Raw genomic sequence first — 20,358 nt, forward strand, 5'->3', positions numbered from 1 at the left:
AAGTCACAAAACAAGCCGTAAAACAAAATTAAATTTTTATGTAGGCTTACATGAACCACGCTTGCTGTCAGGCTTGATAAGGAACCAAATATTAATACATGCCACCAAAAAAAATTATAAACCGATTTTGCATTTAGAATCCCTACGAAAAAAGTATGGTACCCTATGTTAGTGAATCAAATGTATTGTGTTTTAATGCAAAAATAACGCTTTTCATGTATCTAGCCTACTCTGTAGGTAAACCTAATCCATATGGTAAACTATGTTTCGAATTATTTGTCAGTTCCATAGCCTATTGAAAAAGAGGATTTTACTACTTTGAGGGCTTTTTAATTCTCCTTTCCAAAAGTAAAAAAAGTGACTCGGTGGTTGAAGAGCGCCATCTGGCCGCGACCGAGATTACATTATTACTGTATCAGTTTTAACATTATTCAGGGCAAGGGCCTGCTGGTGAAGCGATATCTGCAATGTACAGTAGCCTAGTTGAATAGGTGGCTGCCTAAATTAGAAAATATGCCTGTCTGCATTGTGGACCTGACATTAAGCAGTTTAGCTTGTATTATCAATTGTCCTCATAGGCTATTCAGTGTTTTTCTTTATTTTTAGAAAAAAATACTTAATTTCAGTCCAACCTTGTAAATTAAGTCCCCCTTCTCTTGATGGGAACCTGAGAGGTTCAACTTCAGGCATTTTGTTGTTGCTGGATCCAGTCTTCACGATCTAGGAATATGAAAATACATAGTTTAGTTGCATAGTTCAAGAGCAGCATCACATTTTGAGTTTGTACCGCGATACATAATGTTGGGGTACTAGTCTATCAGTAGTAGGCTAGGCTACAGTACTGGTAGCCTACTGTAGAGCAAACATTTCGTTGTGATAATCGGGTGCTGGTATCAACTTACTGTACTCCTCCCCTTGAATTGAATAGGGACCACTTTCTCTAGAAAATGTTACATATTAATTTACTTTCTGGCAGCTAAAATACATAACCCGCCAACAATTTATCCGGTAAAACCTTACTCAAAGTAACAAGTTTTGTGAAGGCGTTAAAATGTTACACAGGAGAATTATTTTTCGTCTCGAAAGGCTGCCTAAACTACTCAGCATATCCTGCGGTTGCTTAGCAACAGGCAGGTTCCCAGTGAGCTGCATTCACGAGCAGTGAAGATTGAATGTGTGTTCATTGCACCGTTGCAAAATTAAATAATTATCCAAACGACTTTAACGAGTCTTGAATATATTGAGAACTCGGTACGATGTCAGATTCGTGATAAAGTTATAGGCTGTTAATAAATATCAAGGATTAAGTTGTATACATTAAATAGTTAAATTACATTCAACTTAAGGCGCAATCAAATTGGATAGGCTTAATTAGCATCAGTTAGGCCGTAGTTACATATCTAAGTGATCCTGGACAAAATGAACGCCTTATTAATGAATAAAAGCAACCCAATTATTACCCTCCTCAGAAATACACAGAATATCAATAAAGTTTAAAACACATTCCCATACTTTAAGAGAAGCACTGACCAAAATGTTAAGGTCATAATATTACTTTTTGGGACGACTTCAATATTTGGGAAAGATATACAAAGTGTATGTACACTGACGCAAGAGAAGAGATTCCGCATTACGTCATCGTAGAGGCCACATACTCAAGGCAAATGCTGGGCTGCGCTACTAGAAAATTTCCATCACAGCACCATTTGAAAATGCACTCAGCAATAAAAGAATGTCCGTTCTAAGGAGGTAGCCAGGTAATTGATAAAATAAATAGTTATACCACCGCTGGAGACGGCTTACATTTCATTTTTTGGATAAACTATGCTGTTGAAAGATGCTTCGAAATTCTGGTAAGTCTAGAACAAGTGTACTGCTCCCGCCAGTATCGGCGATGAAACGACCTTCTGATTCGGAAAGATACAACTTTAACCGAGAAAGAAAACATTAGACCTATTGCATGCTTACAGACAATGCAGGTTATTAAACCCTAAAATTACACTGTTAAAGCTTTTATAAAGAGTGACTGCTTGTCGTGACAGGTGATCTCATAGCCTACACACAGGTAATAGTAGCGTGCATAGGTGTCAATATCTGCCTGTTGCCTTCACAGCTCGTCTTCTCATGTCAATTTGTTGAGCGATCTTCTCCTTCGCCTAAATATTGTTCTCAGTCAACTTGTGTTTGTATGACTTTATATCAGCTGAATCCGTTTAACCGACCTGTCCTTATAATGCAAGAAGAAGAATTAAGTTGGGCTAGCGTATTGAAACAGCTTGACGCGGGAAAAAAAAATCATAAACCATGCCACAAAATACACATTGAGCCAACAAGGGCTCTAAAGTTTTGGTCTTGTGAAGCAGAGAACCATGGTGATCAGTAAGCGGCAGTTCCAAGGCCCTTTGTGCAGACGTCACTAGCTGGTACCAGACAGCAGACTGTACTTTACAAGCACTCAGCCGCCACAGACATTCTGTCATATCTTACATTTACATTTAGTCATTTAGCAGACGCTTTTATCCAGAGCGACTTACAGTAAGTACAGGGACATTCTCCCCGAGGCAAGTAGGGTGAAGTGCCTTGCCCAAGGACAACGTCTTTTATGCACGGCCTGGAATCGAACCGGCAACCTTCTGATTACAAGCCCGGACTCTTGTCAATTATATGTACTAGTATTGCAGTTTGTGATGAGTATGCTTTGCTGACAAAGTATTGACGCTGTATTGTTAATTTAATAGACAAACTTTTTGTCCATTAAGTTGACAGTCCTTCACAGTCCCTCGAATCAGATGCCAACCTCAATTATATTCTCATGATGTAAAAATAACTCAGCTCAATCAGTGGATGTAAATGGACAGCTGCAATAAATAGCTCATGAGCCTACTGGGAATATGCAGGTCATAACTGAGGGAACTGCTTGTGTACAGAAACACTTTATGAAAATCTGACCCGAAGTATTTGGAGAATATAAATGGAAAAACACAGTCTCTTGCGTTTTCTTTACCCGTGTTGTAAATAGAGGCTTAATATAAATAAGAAACAACTAAAGTAATGGTTTTGCATGCCTGAAATTCAATAGATACGTAGCTGGGTGAGTATTAAACTGAAACGAGGTGACGCAGTGGTATGTTGCTAAGAGAAATGGCTGTAAACTGCATGGCTTGGATCATGGCAGGAAGGACGGCTACACACTTTATGGTATACAATGATCTGCTCTCTTAAGGGCAGTTATTTTCTAATACTGCCGGGGTGACACTGGCACAGACCAAGAGTAATGCCTGCTGGGCTGGTGCCAGTTGGGAAGTTTGAGGGGCTGCAACGAGAGAGCCAGCAAAGCTGGACAAGAATGTGGAGCCCTCTCATCTGAAGTTATAGATAGAGGCAGCAGAAACTGTGTCCAGACCGTTTCTAATTTCAGACATCTGTAGCTAGGCCTGTCCAACGGGGGTATAGCTTTCGTTGTCATAGCTAACAGGGGCTTATTCTGTACGGGTGTCATTAAGAAGGACATGCCTTTGCAACAGCGATCAGACAGACAGCAGAAGTGAGGATCATGGTTCTTTCTGAAGGGTAGGTCGATATTTGTCACTATTCAGTTTTTGACATCTGTGTGACGTCTTTTGTGATTTTCAATCAAAACACTCCTGGGTGATAGATCTGCGCTATATCTCAGAATTACAATATGATAAGTAGATACTTTGGCAGTCAAACTAGCTCTGTTCCGCTGTGATGTGGAAACTTATGTTTGTAACTTACCATTTAATTAGCAGTTAGTTACCATTCGCTTTGCACAATGTTCAACATTGGCCATACTGTAGACAATTAACAAGCAACGACTAAAGACAAATCTTTGACTCATGTAAACATGATGAAACCACAGTCATGAGCCTACTAAATCCGACCTTGGCAGAACATTGGTGAAGTCCTATTGCAAGATGTGGGTGTTCTGAGAAAATGGCATGTGTCCGCAATTGCTTGCTATTACACAATAAACAAGAAGTAAATTGTCGATCCGGTTAATATTGAAAATAACAGTTTGACACTACACAACCCATGCCCCGGTGCACAGTGTGTGTTCTGGTTTCTCCAGCTTGGATCTGAGTGAACTTAGCTTGATAGGTTACAATAATCTCTCTCTATATATAAAATAAAATGAAAAGAAAACGGATGTGCAAAGTATAAACTTTGGTCATCTGCAAAGGAAAAGGGGGGGCTGGGTGGGGGTGTTTGGGTTGGGGGCTGGGGGCTGGGGGGGTGGCACCCTGTTTTTAGGAATGGAGTGACTGGGTTCTTTGCTGCCATGGCAACAAACCACATGACTAGGTGTATTAGATTGCCTTGGACAGTGTGCAGTGAGGCATGGTGTGAGCATTCTCTGCCATTCTGCCTCGGTGAAAGACTTGTCCTTGTCTTACTCAAGTTTGTCAGCGGATTGAACCCGTCTCCCTTTGTTGTAAACACAAAACAACTTTATTAATCCCGACCCCTGACGAGTTAGCAACATACAGTATCCCTGGAGATATGTGTGTGTGTGTTAGTAGCACCCCACTGAATGCAGAATTAGCAAGAGCCAATCATGTCTAGATTGTAGTGAGTGCGTTTGAAATCCTCCATATGACACTATCATACCAAGTGAATTGTATGGAGTGGAACGTGACATTAAGTGGGCGATGATAGTGGTGGTCGGCCACTGCTGTTAACCAAGTGTTTCATATTACCGTTCTGTAATAGGGCCTAGTCCTGCATAGTAGCACACTTATGCTTTGGATAAAACGCTTGACATGCACTAGATACAGCCTGAGCAGTCGAAACACACATGCACTAGATACAGCCTGAGCAGTCAAAACACACATGCACTAGATACAGCCTGAGCAGTCAAACACGCATGCACTAGATACAGCCTGAGCAGTCGAAACACACATGCACTAGATACAGCCTGAGCAGTCGAAACACACGGGCACTAGATACAGCCTGAGCAGTCGAAACACACATGCACTAGATACAGCTTGAGCAGTCAAAACACACGTGCACTAGATGCAGCTTGAGTAGTCAAAACACACATGCACTAGATACAGCCTGAGCAGTCAAAACACACATGCACTAGATACAGCCTGAGCAGTCAAACACGCATGCCCTAGATACAGCCTGAGCAGTCAAAACACACGTGTACTAGATACAGCCTGAGCAGTCGAAACACACATGCACTAGATACAGCCTGAGCAGTCGAAACACACATGCACTAGATACAGCCTGAGCAGTCAAAACACACGTGCACTAGATACAGCCTGAGCAGTCGAAACACACATGCACTAGATACAGCCTGAGCAGTCGAAACACACGTGCACTAGATACAGCCTGAGCAGTCGAAACACACATGCACTAGATACAGCCTGAGCAGTCGAAACACACATGCACTAGATACAGCCTGAGCAGTCGAAACACACATGCACTAGATACAGCCTGAGCAGTCAAACACGCATGGACGTCAGGGCACCGCTAGAAAACCGGATCGACGGAAAAGAAACACTGCCGTTCTGCAGCACACACAAACAGCGCCATAGCTGTCCAGCTGAGCGCATGCAGCTCCTGTCCCTGTGACGGTGCGTGCGCCTGGGCGGTAGCTCTGTGTCGGGCCGCTGTACTGACACCCCTCTCCCTGTCCCTGCTCAGAGCCATAGAGGCCCGTGTGGCGAGCGGCGACACCATGGCGGACCGAAGACAACTGTTTGCGGAGATGAGTACGTATTCAGGGTCATTTCCAAAGTGACCCAGTTTTTGCGCCGATGTGCCGTGTGCAGTTCATCACATGGCACTGCGCATACAGTAGGAGCGACAAGCCCCTTTCCTGTAGAAGCTGTAAATGCAGATAAAGGATGTATGACAGAGTTGTCAGAGTGCTTAGGAAAGATTTGGGACACTGGCTTCAACACACAGGCATGCAGTGTTAATGGCTTCATGAGTGTGCTGCACATAGATATTTACTTGGAACATTGGCAGCGGCACCACACAGTCTATCATATGCATTCACTCCTGCCCGCAGTGTTGTGTTTCACACAGGTGTGTTTTTGTGTGTTTCTTTTCCAGGGGCTCAAGATCTGGACTCCATAAGGTTGTCGACGTACAGGACAGCTTGCAAACTCAGATTTGTTCAGAAGAAATGCAACCGTGAGTGTAGTACAATAACAGGCACATATATTGCATCGGTAACATTGAGATGTGTAGTGGCTGACGTCATGTTTGGCCTGCAGTCCATTTGGTGGACATCTGGAATGTGATCGAGGCTTTCAGAGAGAATGGCCTCAACACCATGGACCTCAACACGGAGTTCACTGTGGCTCGGCTGGAAGCAATACTGTCCACCATCTTCTGCCAGCTGAACAAGCGCATGCCCACCACTCACCAGATCAGCGTGGAGCAGTCCATAAGCCTACTGCTCAACTTCCTGCTGGCGGCGTATGACCCGTGAGTAGCCCCACCACACCGCCACCCACCCCCACCCCCAGTCATGGGGCAGTTGCTTGGCTCTGGGATGGTTGACGTAGCAGGGGTCCAGGCATCAGCAGCGTGACGAGGGAGCCCCGCAGAGCCACGGAGCCTGTCATGGCTCGAGGAAAAACACAGTCTGCTTTTCTATGGATGTGTCACCACGACGGTCTCGTAGCCAAGGCACGTATCTATCTAGTGACGGGTGTAGTAAACTGACGAGGATGCAAAGACGTCACGGGAAACATTAAGAAAGGGGACTGGGCTTTACTGTTGGATCGTGTGCGCTTCTAGCTCAACATACGTATGACAGGGAACTCTGTGCTATGCTCCACATGAAGACTGTTCTCTCTCTTGAAGAATAAACCTTTAGTACAAATTGTGAAATGACTTTTTCTCTTTCAGGGAAGGCCTTGGAAAAATATCCGTCTTCATTGTCAAAATGGCCCTAGCAACCATTTGCGGAGGGAAGATTATAGACAAGCTAAGATGTAAGTAAACCAATTCATCACTCAGTATTGATTCAAGTAAAGAATAAACCAATTTACCCAGAATGAAAAGCCAGCTTTAGTTGTGTACGGTTCAGAAATCCTGCACTGTAAAGAATGTGTGAACTTGAGTCTATAAGAATCTCACAGAATGTTCTGGAGCCAGAATGGGTTTCTTTAAATATCTATCTGCAGAGCCCATGGCTCGTAGACCATGCTCTCCACGGCTGGAAGAAATCATTATTCATAGTGTGAAGGATAGGGTTTATTACATAATCCACAAAATCTGTTTGCAGCTTCAGCAGTGTCTTGCGGAGGGGAAAGGGAGGGCTACTGATTTAGCTAATGTGTTGAAATAATTGACATGGAAAAACAGCCTTGCTTCAGTTTGTTTATCGCCTAGTAATGGCTATAATTGCATTGTCTAAACACTGCAATTAGTTCACTATGCTTTGTGACAACTGACAATTAGTCTGATTCATTTGATATTTTGAAAATAACCTTCCCCCCGTCCCCTGTGTTATGTCAAGACATTTTTTCACAGATATCAGATCCTGGTGGTATCCTGGTATACTCCCAGTTTGACCAATTTCTAAGGGAGGTACTCAAATTACCAATGACTGTTTTTGAGGGGCCATCCTTTGGCTATACTGAGCAAGCCACAAGAACATGCTTTGCACAGCAGGTGAGCATTTGTAGCGTGAATTGACAAAAACCCCAGACCGTTCCATAATGGGTATGCATGGATATGTGGGTGTTTTTTTTCTTTTTTTACTTTGTACTGTGATACGGATGTACCCCTGCCTGTGTGCTGTACTGTGATACGGATGTACCCCTGCCTGTGTGCTGTACTGTGATACAGATGTACCCCTGCCTGTGTGCTGTACTGTGATACGGATGTACCCCTGCCTGTGTGCTGTACTGTGATACGGATGTACCCCTGCCTGTGTGCTGTACTGTGATACGGATGTACCCCTGCCTGTGTGCTGTACTGTGATACGGATGTACCCCTGCCTGTGTGCTGTACTGTGATACGGATGTACCCCTGCCTGTGTGCTGTACTGTGATACGGATGTACCCCTGCCTGTGTGCTGTACTGTGATACAGATGTACCCCTGCCTGTGTGCTGTACTGTGATATGGATGTACCCCTGCCTGTGTGCTGTACTGTGATACAGATGTACCCCTGCCTGTGTGCTGTACTGTGATACGGATGTACCCCTGTCTGTGTGCTGTACTGTGATACGGATGTACCCCTGCCTGTGTGTTGTACTGTGATACAGATGTACCCCTGCCTGTGTGCTGTACTGTGATACGGATGTACCCCTGCCTGTGTGCTGTACTGTGATACGGATGTACCCCTGCCTGTGTGCTGTACTGTGATACGGATGTACCCCTGTCTGTGTGCTGTACTGTGATACGGATGTACCCCTGCCTGTGTGTTGTACTGTGATACAGATGTACCCCTGCCTGTGTGCTGTACTGTGATACGGATGTACCCCTGCCTGTGTGCTGTACTGTGATACGGATGTACCCCTGCCTGTGTGCTGTACTGTGATACGGATGTACCCCTGCCTGTGTGCTGTACTGTGATACGGATGTACCCCTGCCTGTGTGCTGTACTGTGATACGGATGTACCCCTGCCTGTGTGCTGTACTGTGATACGGATGTACCCCTGCCTGTGTGCTGTACTGTGATACAGATGTACCCCTGCCTGTGTGTTGACAGAAAAAGGTGTCCCTCAACACCTTCCTGGATACGCTGATGTGGGACCCTCCCCCTCAGTGTCTGGTGTGGTTACCGCTCATGCACCGCCTCGCCAATGTGGAGAACGGTGAGCCTCCGCTGCCTCACACGCTCGCACGCCTCGCGGCGACACTGTGGAGTCAGAAACGCACACAGACACTCGTGCAAAAAACACAAAGAGACACACGCAGGCCTGGTGTGTCACACATGAACTCGCCCTCGAAATCAGCTTCCCCGCAGTACCAATGACAGAGTGCTGATGCGGCCTCCTCCTCACACTGCTTATCACCGCTAGAACACCTGAATCGGTGTCAAATCCAAACAGTCGTTGGAGACACCAGCAAAACATCCAAGAACAACTGTCGTAAAACAAAATAAGGAGTGTTTACCCCGTGCTTGTGTGTGTGTGTGTGCCCCCTCCCCCCCCCCCCTGCAGTCTTCCACCCGGTCGAGTGCTCCTACTGCCACAGTGAGAGTATGATGGGCTTCCGCTACCGCTGCCAGCAATGTCATAATTACCAGCTCTGTCAGGACTGCTTCTGGAGGGGGCATGCCAGCGGTTCCCATAGCAACCAGCACCAGATGAAGGAATACACGTCATGGGTATGGGGGGAAGGGGGGGAACGGGGGTGGGGGAGGGTCAGTGGGCGTGACGGCACTGGGCCAGTCGGCGCAGCTGCGGCAGTGCGGTGGCAGCGCCGGGGCCCCGAAAGGGACGGACACCAAAAAGGCTCCTAAGTGACATGGGTGAGCCAGAGGGGGGGGGGCACGATCTTCTCTGATCCCAGGAGATCACATGTTCTTGTGTTCCTCCCAGAAATCCCCCGCGAAGAAGTTATCGAGCGCGCTCAGTAAGTCCCTGAGCTGTGCGTCCAGTCGGGAGCCTCTTCACCCCATGTTCCCTGACATGCCTGAGAAACCCCTAAACCTAGCCCACATAGTGTAAGTAAACACCGCTACACTCTCCTCAATCATTCACATCCACATGGATTCAATTTAGCAGAGACTTTTATCCAAGGCAACGGACATAGAGCATTGTAGATATAGTGAATGCAGCAGATCATCAAGGACTGTCATCTATGGCTACAGCCAGCCTGAGGCCTCTTCCACATCCAGCATCTTTCCAGTAGACCCTTATGATTGTAGATGAATGCTCTCTAATTGCCTGCACACGCCTCAACTCCTAGGGATCAATCTTTGGCAGCACACGATCGATGAGGCTTAATTGTGGCCTTGGGAATGGCCGCAGTCCAAACAGAGGATGTGCATCTCACTCAAATGTGTGTTCCTTTTCGTGAAATGTCGACAACGGCACTTTGTGTCACCGTTTAACGGGTGATCCTGAGTGAAAAACTATCTTGGCAGTTGTGGTCATTGGCTGGCAGATCTAGGATGTGATTGATTGTGTTTCGACGCCTGAACAGCTAAACTGACTCCTAACTCCTCTCAGAAGTTAAAGAGTAGAATGGCGGTTTATTATGACTAATATTGGGGAAATATTGACTGTAGAGTAAAATATAGTTGTACTAACTGTATCCTGTAAACACTTACCAAGGCCAATTGTGGGTTGTCGTAACATGTGCATTTGTTCTTTTCTTGCCGCTCAATAGGGACACATGGTAAGTTTTCTTTGTATATTTGCTAGAAGTCTCCCGTCTAGAACATTCTAACACATTAGATTAGATGGACAACCTCTGAAACGATGACCCATCTCATGTTTACTTTGTTAATTTAACATGCATTTTATTGAAAGCGACCGCACTGGTAGGATGTCCAGGGATGTCCTTTGTAGGCGGTTGATAACTTGTCGGCGGGAGTGGAAGCATGCCGTGGCACGACCTCGTGTCTTTCAACACTTCTGATTCCTCATTACGATGTCCTTGTCTCAGACTACATTCTAATCTCTTTTTAGGTCATCCCCTCTCCCACACACCTCTCCCATTCTTTGCCTGACAATATTTTCACCATCAGAAGAGCAGCCATTGTGTTTGCGCCGCACTGTGCCTCTGGCCTCTACAGACCCACTTCAGAAAACACACACACATCATGTCTCTCTTTCTCTTGAAGGCGGAAGCGAGTGCTAACCATGTATTGTGCCCTGCACAGGCCACCCAGACCAATGAACCTGACCAATGACTACGCCCTCTCCCACTCCATGCCCACCACAGGGAACCCCTACTCCACCAAACAGTGAGTACCAGCTCTCAGGCTAACCTCAGCGCCGGCTGGTAAGAGCCCGACCACAGGGTACACGGAGAGGAGTGAAGTAACACCCCTAAAAAGCCCACTTGTCCAATAACAGTGTGTGTGCTCTGTGGGTGAGTGTGTGTGTGTGTGCTATGTGGGTGAGTGCGTGTGTATGTTGCTCCTTTTGTGGTCTCACTCTTTTGTCTGATATAAATAGCACCAAGAATAATGAAGTTGAGCACAGAAAAAACTTGGCTAGGGCCGCACCAGATCTGTTGAGAGGGAAGGGGTAAGTGATCCGGGCTTGCCAGTAATAATGGCTGTGTGGCTCAAAATGCATGCGACTAATGTAGTTAGAAATAATCCTCATAGAGCATATATCAGTCCTAACCCATTCCAATGGAACTATTAGCTTTTACAGATTTTTTTGTTTGAGGGGGTTTGCATTGGGGTTCCCAAGGGATATATTTCACATAGACACTAGATGAAGCATGCCCAGCAAAGATCATCGACTATTCATTAGCTCAGAGTATCCATTACTGTCATTGTCATGGACACGCACAGTATCCTGGACAGTGAAACAAACTAGAAGCTCCCATCCCTGCATCGTAAACACACGACATGCTCGTGGTCGGCTTCCAGACGGCTCACTGCCTGAGCCTCTTACTGTTTGCTTCACAACGTCCACTTCAGACGCTGTGCAAACACACATCTTGATGACCTTGTCTGATCGAGTCAGGGGGAGAATGTTTGGAGGGGTAGGAAAGACCCCAGGATGGTTAAAGACCTCAGGATGGTTAAAGACCTCAGGATGGTTACCTATTAGGGGTGGGAATCTTTTTGGTACCTCACGATTCGATTCAAATCGATTCTTGGGGTCACGATTCGATGAAAAATTGATTCACGATTTTTCAGAGATAAAAAAACAACAAACAGGGTCAGATGGCTGAACAGTGGGTGAACGGGCTATTAATCAGAAGGTTGCCGGTTTGATTCCCGGCCGTGCGAAATGACGTTGTGTCCTTGGGTACGTCACTTCACTCTACTTGCCTCGGAGGGAATGTCCCTGTACTTACTGTAAGTCGCTCTGGATAAGAGCATCTGCTAAATGTAAAAACATCATAAAAAAAAATAATATTCACATACATTTCTGAATTGCTAGTTGACTGAATCCCGATTCAAATGTGATTTAATTTTTACACCTATTACCTATGGCACACCTGTGCTACATGAGGGGGGGTCCCATTGGGAAGATACTTCTCCCTGGGGGTGGGATGACTAGCAGAGGTTTCTGGCGGGGCCCCAGAGACACCTGTTTAGTTATGAAACCCCTCATGTGTAGTAGCCTTGAGGATACTGGATACCGGGTGGTATACACTGTTTGCATCTTGTAGGTGATTTGTGGTAGATGTAGATGATTTTTGTTGGTCATTCAAATAAATGATTTGGCTTTATGAATTTGTTGGCACTGCCTTTAAATGTACATCCTCAATTATTGACAGGTCATTTCAATACGGCTTCCATAGGAATGTCTACAACCATGTGCTGTGAAGATAGGGTTCGATAGATTGACCAAGCATGTGCTCTTTTCTAATAACGTTTATTTCTAAATGAACTGTGCTCTGTGAGTTAGTGAAGACTACTTTAGATAGGTAACTCTTTAGGTAACTCTTATCTTAAAGCCCGCTTTCATCCCTAGGTACTGAGGAGACAACATAGACAGATAGCATTACAAGGCTTTTGGTTTTCCTCTATAGACTTGAGAATGAGAATGTGTTGAGCCATTCTCTTTCTTTTCCAAACCTGTTTTTGTCCACCTTTTCTCTCCCTACCTGTCTCTCCTTATCTCTCTGTCTGTCTGTGTTTTGTCATCTGCACAATATGTTTCTTTCTGAAACCCTACACTGTTCCAGGTTAAACTACAGCCTTGATGTGGCCGATAGACTTGCCGATGAACATGTTCTGATTGGCCTCTATGTGAATCTGCTCCAAAACAACCCTAAATGGTTAGTGGGACTCCTCTGCCTCTATAACAGGCTGTCTACTCCAGTGTGGCTTCACTCTCCCTTAGTTTGGGTCATGAGCATTAAAAAGCCCTATTCCTGCACATGTTTCCTCTGGTCTCATGATATGAAAAATGAACAGCTAGACACTTGGCTTTTCACTGTTTGGTCAGTGTACGTTTGTAAACCATTATTACACTCATCTCTCACTACGGTAGCTTCATTCCACGTTCTTCCTGCCTTTGCATTCGCAAGTGTGGCAAAAGTAACCCTGTCTGAAGGTCAATACTATCTTGTTAAACTGCAACAAGTGATAGCAGTCCTCATAGTGCCTATCCAAACCAGATTTCAATAGTTGACATTTGTACGCCTTCATTTCTTTAAGAGCGGTCCTTGAGAATATTTTTATTGGAAACTTTTGACAGTAAATTTGATATACAGTGTAAACATGTTGATTATAGTTCATTTAGTTTATTTTGTAGTAGTGATGCTGAGCATACATGGAAAGTGTTGCTGTGAATAGAAACTCTGAACGGTTCATAAGACTTTATTGTGAAGTTTCATCTAGCTTGGGCCTTGAACCTACTATTGTCCCTGCTGCTGCTGTAAGCCTGCATTCAGCTGTGTTTGTTTATGTGTGTGCGTGTATGAGTGTGTATTATAATTTCTGTGCATTCTGCTACTAAACTGCTTTTTCTGACCATAGACTTGTTAATGCAGGAAACTTTTGTATAACATTTCCCTGGTAAACAAGCAGAATTGATGTTTATGTTTCAAACAAAACAAATTATATGTTGCAAAGTCAGGTGATCAGAGAATCCTCATCAAATGCCAAAGATGGTTTATAACTTGACGGTCCATGATACAGTCACCTACCAGTGTTTGACTGAAGGAATTAATAACAAACTTTTTACAGCCATTCAAAAATCTCCCTTAAATAATTGAATTAAAATCAAACTGTTGTCTTCTTATAAAGTGAATATACTGTATGTTGCTTCCTTGTTAAGAGTGAGTTGACTCTGAGAAATTAGTGTGCTGGTGTCAACCCCTGACTCCTCAACCGACTCCTCCCCCTGACTCCTCCCCCGACTCCTCCCCCTGACTCCTCCCCCTGACTCCTTCCCCTGACTCCTTAGTTTGCTGGAGAGCACCAACCACCAGGATGAAGAGCACAGCCTCATCGCCCGCTACGCCGCCAGACTGGCCTCCGACGCAGCCGTCACGGTGAGGACCCACGCTCACAGCAGCAGCGTCTGTGTGGATGATGTCATGGTGTGGTGTGTGTGGATGATGTCATGGTATGTGTGTGGATGATGTCATAGTGTGTGTGTGTGGATGATGTCATGGTGTGGTGTGTGGATGATGTCATGGTGTGGTGTGTGTGGATGATGTCATGTGTGGTGTGTGTGGATGATGTCATGGTGTGTGTGTGGATGATGTTGTGGTGTGGTGTGTGGATGATGTCATGGTGTGTGTGTGGATGATGTCATGGTGGTGTGTGTGTGGATGATGTCATGGTGTGGTGTGTGGATGATGTCATGGTGTGGTGTGTGGATGATGTCATGGTGTGTGTGTGGCAGCAGCGTGTGCAGCAGCAGAGGGTCCCCACAGAGCTGTGCTTCTCTCTGGACGCCAACAAGCAGCAGCGGCAGCTGATCGCTGAGTTGGAGGACAAAAACAGGTTGGTGGTAACCTGCCTCTACCTCCTCCCTTCCAAAACTGGCTGTTCCCAAGTTACAAGAAAGGAATGAGAAGTAAACTAGTGCCTTACTATGAACTGGTGTGTGCGTGGGTCCCACAGAGAGATCCTGCAGGAGATCCAGAGGTTGCGTGTGCAGCATGAGCAGGCCTCCCAGCCTCCCCCAGACAAGGGCCAGCAGAACCCCACTCTCCTGGCTGAGCTTCGCCTCCTCAGGTACCAGCCATGCACCCTGACCCAGTGTCTCCCCCTGCTGGACACTGCTACAACACCACTGTGACATAAATATATACACACCCGTTGGTTTATCAATATTCCTTCTTTTTAATTGTAAATGGTTTTTATTTTATTTTTACATTTGCTAAATGTAGCAGACGCTTTTATCAGTAAAGAAGCTGCTTTCTAGGACATGGTGGGTTTGACTTTTGTTTTTCTACGTCAGGCAACGCAAAGACGAGCTGGAGCAAAGAATGTCGGCTCTGCAGGAGAGTCGTAGGGAGCTCATGGTGCAGCTGGAGCAGCTGATGATGCTGCTGAAGGTACCCAACACCATCCCAGACTCACCCCACACCCTCTCAGGCTCACCCCACAGCCTCTCAGGCTCACCCCACACCATCCCAGACTCACCCCACACCCTCTCAGGCTCACCCCACACCATCCCAGACTCACCCCACACCCTCTCAGGCTCACCCCACACCCTCTCAGGCTCACCCCACAGCCTCTCAGGCTCACCCCACACCATCCCAGACTCACCCCACACCCTCTCAGGCTCACCCCACACCCTCTCAGGCTCACCCCACAGCCTCTCAGGCTCACCCCACACCCTCCCAGACTCACCCCACACCCTCTCAGGCTCACCCCACACCCTCTCAGGCTCACCCCACAGCCTCTCAGGCTCACCCCACACCCTCCCAGACTCACCCCACACCCTCTCAGGCTCACCCCACACCCTCTCAGGCTCACCCCACAGCCTCTCAGGCTCACCCCACACCCTCCCAGACTCACCCCACACCCTCTCAGGCTCACCCCACAGCCTCTCAGGCTCACCCCACACCATCCCAGACTCACCCCACACCCTCCCAGGCTCACCCCACAGCCTCTCAGGCTCACCCCACACCCTCTCAGGCTCACCCCACAGCCTCTCAGGCTCACCCCACACCCTCTCAGGCTCACCCCACACCCTCCCAGACTCACCCCACACCCTCTCAGGCTCACCCCACACCCTCTCAGGCTCACCCCACAGCCTCTCAGGCTCACCCCACAGCCTCTCAGGCTCACCCCACACCCTCCCAGACTCACCCCACACCCTCTCAGGCTCACCCCACACCCTCTCAGGCTCACCCCACAGCCTCTCAGGCTCACCCCACACCATCCCAGACTCACCCCACACCCTCCCAGACTCACCCCACACCCTCTCAGGCTCACCCCACAGCCTCTCAGGCTCACCCCACACCCTCCCAGGCTCACCCCACACCCTCTCAGGCTCACCCCACAGCCTCTCAGGCTCACCCCACACCCTCCCAGGCTCACCCCACACCCTCTCAGGCTCACCCCACAGCCTCTCAGGCTCACCCCACACCCTCCCAGGCTCACCCCACACCCTCCCAGACTCACCCCACACCCTCCCAGACTCACCCCACACCCTCTCAGGCTCACCCAACAGCCTCTCAGGCTCACCCCACACCCTCCCAGGCTCACCCCACACCCTCTCAGGCTCACCCCACAGCCTCTCAGGCTCACCCCACACCCTCCCAGGCTCACCCCACACCCTCCCAGGCTCACCCCACAGCCTCTCAGGCTCACACCCTCCCAGGCTCACACCCTCCCAGGCTCACACCCTCCCAGGCTCAGCCCACACCCTCCCAGGCTCACAACCTCCCAGGCAGGTGGAGCTGGCACACTGGCCACTAGAGGGTGTCACCCCACAGCCTTAATCACTCTCATCAGGGGACTTGGCAGACATCAGGGCCTATTGATTTTGTGTATCCCTATCCTTCTCTAATGAGCTGGTTCTCGCTGCTTTTGTCCATATATGGAAACTGTTATTTGTTTCTCCCCAGTCTCCCATTCTAACCTTAAGATTTTGAGGGAGAGGATTTAAGAAGCCAATGTAAACTGCTTATTGCACTGGCTTAAGTAGCAAAGATATCAATCTAATTAATCTTAATGGATCAATGCTAATCCAGTCAAGAAGCTCAATGGAGACGCACATTGACTAGAGAGGAAGTCCCAATTGAGTTTCGCAGGGGAAATGCTTGTGAGGGGTTAGAGTATGGCTGTGTGTTCATCTCTGGACCCAATGTGAATAAGTCTTTTCTCGACAGGAGGAAGAACGGAAGCAAGCTGTAAGTCTGGGAAGCAAGCGTGTCACAACTAATACTGCATTGCTCGTCGAGAGATACTTAGTGGTCAACTAGGTTTTGGTTTCACTGAATTGCCAACTCGCGATTAGCCGCATTTAAAAACACATCCAACACACAACAGATTAACAACCAATTCTAACAGTTCCATTGGTGTCATTTATGGTCAGAGTTTGTTCAGCTCTACTTAGGAACGAAAGCAGCCTGTTAAACTAACAGCATGTTTAATATGTGGTCAGTAGAGACTGATAGATACTGAATCTGGCTCAATTAACCTCCTGTGCATTGTGGCATGTGTGAAACGTTTGTTCCTCAGCAATTGTGCCATGAATTATTTGAGATGAACTAGCTAACCCCCCCCCCCCCCCCCCCAGAGATATGTAGCAATTGATATGTAATTATGCAAGGTGAAGTGCTATATGGGTCAATTACATCCTCACTAGGATAATGACCTGTTTACTGTTGCAGCCTCCTGATGACACCAAAGGGTGTTACTGCTTGTGCTGACACAGCAAATGACACCCTCACCCCTTCCTGTGTGCCTTCCAGACCCAGGGTCCTAGCTCCCCTCGCTCCTCCCCCAGCCACACCGTGTGCCGGCCCATCCCCACGCCGACCCAGTCAGAGTCCGCCGGCACCACCCCCACACACACGCCTCAGGACTCTCTCATGGGGGTGGGAGGGGACGTGCAGGAGGCCTTCGCTCAGGGTAACGCTCTCACACGCACGCACACACACACACACACACACACACACACTGAGGTGGTACTATATGTACACACCGGACAATACATTATACAGAATGCATACCTTTTTTTTTGTTTACACGTCTCTGAACCATTTAGAATAGCAATGAACCAGTGTCTCTGCTTTGAACCAAAGGACCCAGGAGAAACCTGAGGAACGACCTCCTCGTCGCCGCCGACTCCATCACTAACACCATGTCATCGCTCGTCAAGGAGCTGAACTCAGGTGAAGCTTCTGGCACACCGTCCTGCAGCACTGACGGTGTAACTACTTGAGAAAGACTGCCTTGAACACGCAGGCAGCCTTTTGACACACCCTGTTTGTGTACTCCAGAGGGGGGCAGCGAGACAGAGAGCCTTCTGGACTCAGAGTTCGGGCGTTGCCAGATCGACGACATGATGCCCACTCCCAGCTCAGAGGGGCTCCTGGCGCAGGTCACCACCAGACCAAGGTACCCACACACACACACACACACAGGGAGATGAGAATCAGCAGTGTTGGTCTTCAACAGGCTGTATTTATCCCCTGTGGAGTCTCAGCAGTGCATGCATGCGTTTGTGCAGCACTCTGGTGCATGCATGCGTTTGTGCAGCACTCTGTTCAGCACTGGTTGTTTTGAAACGTGCTTTATAAATAAATGGACTTGACTTGGTAGGCATGCAGGCGCGGGAGAGGAGGTGAGCTACGAGAACGAGTTGGAACGTCAGCTGGAGGAGGAGCTGGAGGAGGAGCTGGTGAAACACCGACCAGAGCCAGAGCAAGCCACGGTGAGCCCAGATCAGAGACTGAGCTGGAAATGCATGTGCGTCTAATTGTGCATTCAATCTTCGCTGAGCGAAACATACTCTGTTGCAATTGTTAAGTTGTTCTCTCTTGTGCTTTGATTATTTCCATGCTTTTTCACAGGTGACATTGAAGCAATGACCATGTATAGCTCATGTCCTGGTTCAGTAAGTCATTTCTTATAATTACCCATTGCAACAAGTCATCTTTGTCTTGTGTGATTATTATGATAAGGTAACAGAACGTCCTCCAATGTATTGTTTTCAATGTCGATTTATATTACTGTATGTATATATACTGTTCCTTTCGACAATGAAATATTCATGTATTTTCCATTTCTCTTCATAACAGGTGAGCAATATTTCAAATGACACAGGTACAGAACACTGGACAGACGGCAAAGCAAGCTGTTAAGAGACATCAAGGATCACAGTCTGTGACACTGATAGACCCACCTTATAATACATATATGATATGTAAATATCTATTTTTCAAAACCAACAACATATTAAAGAGAATACTGTGAACTGAAAGAGAGACAATGAACAACAGAGCTGTTTATAATACCACCGGTGCCATAAAATCTGATGACTTTTGGGGAATTATCTTTTGATTTTTATCCACAGTTTTGGGGTATTGGTCGTAAGAATTATGTACGTAGTAAGGACAGTATAGGTTTATGGTGGTCAAACCTGTTTGGCTGTGTTTCATTAAAACGGGTGACTCTGTTGAAAACAGGCAGAACATTATAAACAGGCAACAGTAATGTATGTCTGGCTGTATACATTCACCCACCAGTCCACAAACTTCTTACTACTACTGGTGTTGTGGGGCTTTCGTATTATTGTTTGACATTCATCTTTTTATCAAAAGAATAGTGACGTGGAGAGTTTATTTTTAATAGACGCATACCATATCTCATAATCAAATGCACTGCCTTAGCTGATGGTGGTTAGTCTCTGAATGGGATTCAGTCCGACCTTAAGTTCTAAACAGCAATGTTCGCACAAGTGTCGCACCAAACGGAGACTTGATTGAATGCCACTAATGGTGTTGTGCAGGTGAAAGCAAGGCTAGATGAGGAAGTGGTAAAAAGGTCTAAGAGGGTAGTTGAGTTTAATTGCATTGCTGATTGTCATGAGGAAATGATACATAAAAATGCATATGAAGATGGAGTATAACTTTTAACATAGAATTAAAAACATTGTTGAAGGCATAAACATTTGTTTACTTTCAGGCATTGAATCATTGTTCGCTTTTTGGTATAGGTTTTTGAAGTTGTCTTGTCATTTTAAATGTTCTGACCAAATTGTTAACTTTTTCTCAAACGTATACACAAAAACCCACACTTGATGTTCTTGATCAGTGTGCGTGTAAAATATAAAGTTACCCAGTCACTCTAAGACATGTGGCAAGCCAATCTTAAAATCACTAATGTGTGAAATATACCTTGTATGATTTTTTAGCTAGTTCATAACAGTGGTTTTGCATGGTGGTGATGCATAATAAAGAGTTGACACAACTGTGTTGCCTGACGACTCATTAGGATCCTACTGTCCTTCTACCACCCTTGTAATGCACACTTACTGGTCTACTGCACTAGATTTATATTAAAGTAAATTCATTAATTAAGTAAATTCACTGTTCACTTCTCTGAGACTATTCTTTATACCCAACAGATACCCTGCTATCTCCGGAAATGCACAAAGCATTGAACTAATATCAGACCAACACACCCATGATCTAACCGCGGATACAATGCGTTTCAACTGGCCTGCTGTACACTATGAATGTGTCCAATCAGCAAGCACACAGCTCCTGATACATTGAAAGCTACCAGAGAAGATATTAAAGTCTGTTTT

General features: G+C 46.5%; 2 protein-coding genes across 13 annotated transcripts in view; one reads left to right on the forward strand and one right to left on the reverse strand.

Annotated features, from left to right (window-relative positions):
- The window catches only part of LOC134036303 (coiled-coil domain-containing protein 178), a 45,655-nt gene that overhangs the window by 14,133 nt on the left and 11,164 nt on the right, over positions 1–20,358 (reverse strand). Inside the window, exons 1-2 of one of the 2 annotated variants that reach the window (XM_062481183.1) lie at positions 903–1,070; positions 633–720 (exon numbers count right to left, since the gene is read on the reverse strand). In XM_062481183.1, the coding sequence (XP_062337167.1) occupies positions 633–690 (58 nt within the window). In that variant the 5' untranslated portion in view covers positions 691–720; positions 903–1,070. Of the gene's footprint in view, positions 1–632; positions 721–902; positions 1,071–20,358 lie in introns of those variants that run through there. The other variant, XM_062481182.1, reaches the window with a different exon arrangement.
- On the forward strand, positions 1,660–20,038 carry dtna (dystrobrevin, alpha). Of its 11 annotated transcripts, none has more exons than XM_062480769.1 (23): positions 1,660–1,853; positions 5,671–5,738; positions 6,085–6,165; positions 6,249–6,462; positions 6,889–6,974; positions 7,502–7,656; positions 8,700–8,805; positions 9,154–9,320; positions 9,535–9,659; positions 10,824–10,907; positions 11,122–11,193; positions 12,818–12,910; positions 14,044–14,131; positions 14,488–14,588; positions 14,709–14,822; positions 15,049–15,145; positions 16,931–16,951; positions 17,516–17,675; positions 17,849–17,938; positions 18,047–18,164; positions 18,377–18,480; positions 18,620–18,663; positions 18,848–20,038. In XM_062480769.1, exons 2-23 carry the CDS (start codon positions 5,705–5,707, stop codon positions 18,908–18,910), a joined length of 2,217 nt encoding a protein of 738 aa, XP_062336753.1. In that variant the 5' UTR covers positions 1,660–1,853; positions 5,671–5,704; the 3' UTR covers positions 18,911–20,038. The 11 variants fall into 11 exon arrangements, with proteins under 11 accessions (XP_062336753.1, XP_062336759.1, XP_062336748.1 ...); XM_062480764.1 differs by lacking the exon at positions 1,660–1,853 and adding an exon at positions 3,380–3,570; XM_062480770.1 differs by lacking the exon at positions 1,660–1,853 and adding an exon at positions 3,381–3,570 and having other exon boundaries at positions 18,369–18,480.

Source organism: Osmerus eperlanus, chromosome 16 (assembly GCF_963692335.1).
Source record: "Osmerus eperlanus chromosome 16, fOsmEpe2.1, whole genome shotgun sequence".
NCBI classification, from domain to species: Eukaryota; Metazoa; Chordata; class Actinopteri; order Osmeriformes; family Osmeridae; genus Osmerus; species Osmerus eperlanus.

Bases quoted from the DNA above. Each gene is read 5' to 3' on its own strand.
- dtna (XM_062480764.1), top strand. The intron at 14,132-14,487 runs GTGAGGACCCAC...TGTGTGTGGCAG, and splicing joins CCTCCGACGCAGCCGTCACG to CAGCGTGTGCAGCAGCAGAG. The intron at 17,676-17,848 runs GTAACGCTCTCA...TTTGAACCAAAG, and splicing joins GCAGGAGGCCTTCGCTCAGG to GACCCAGGAGAAACCTGAGG.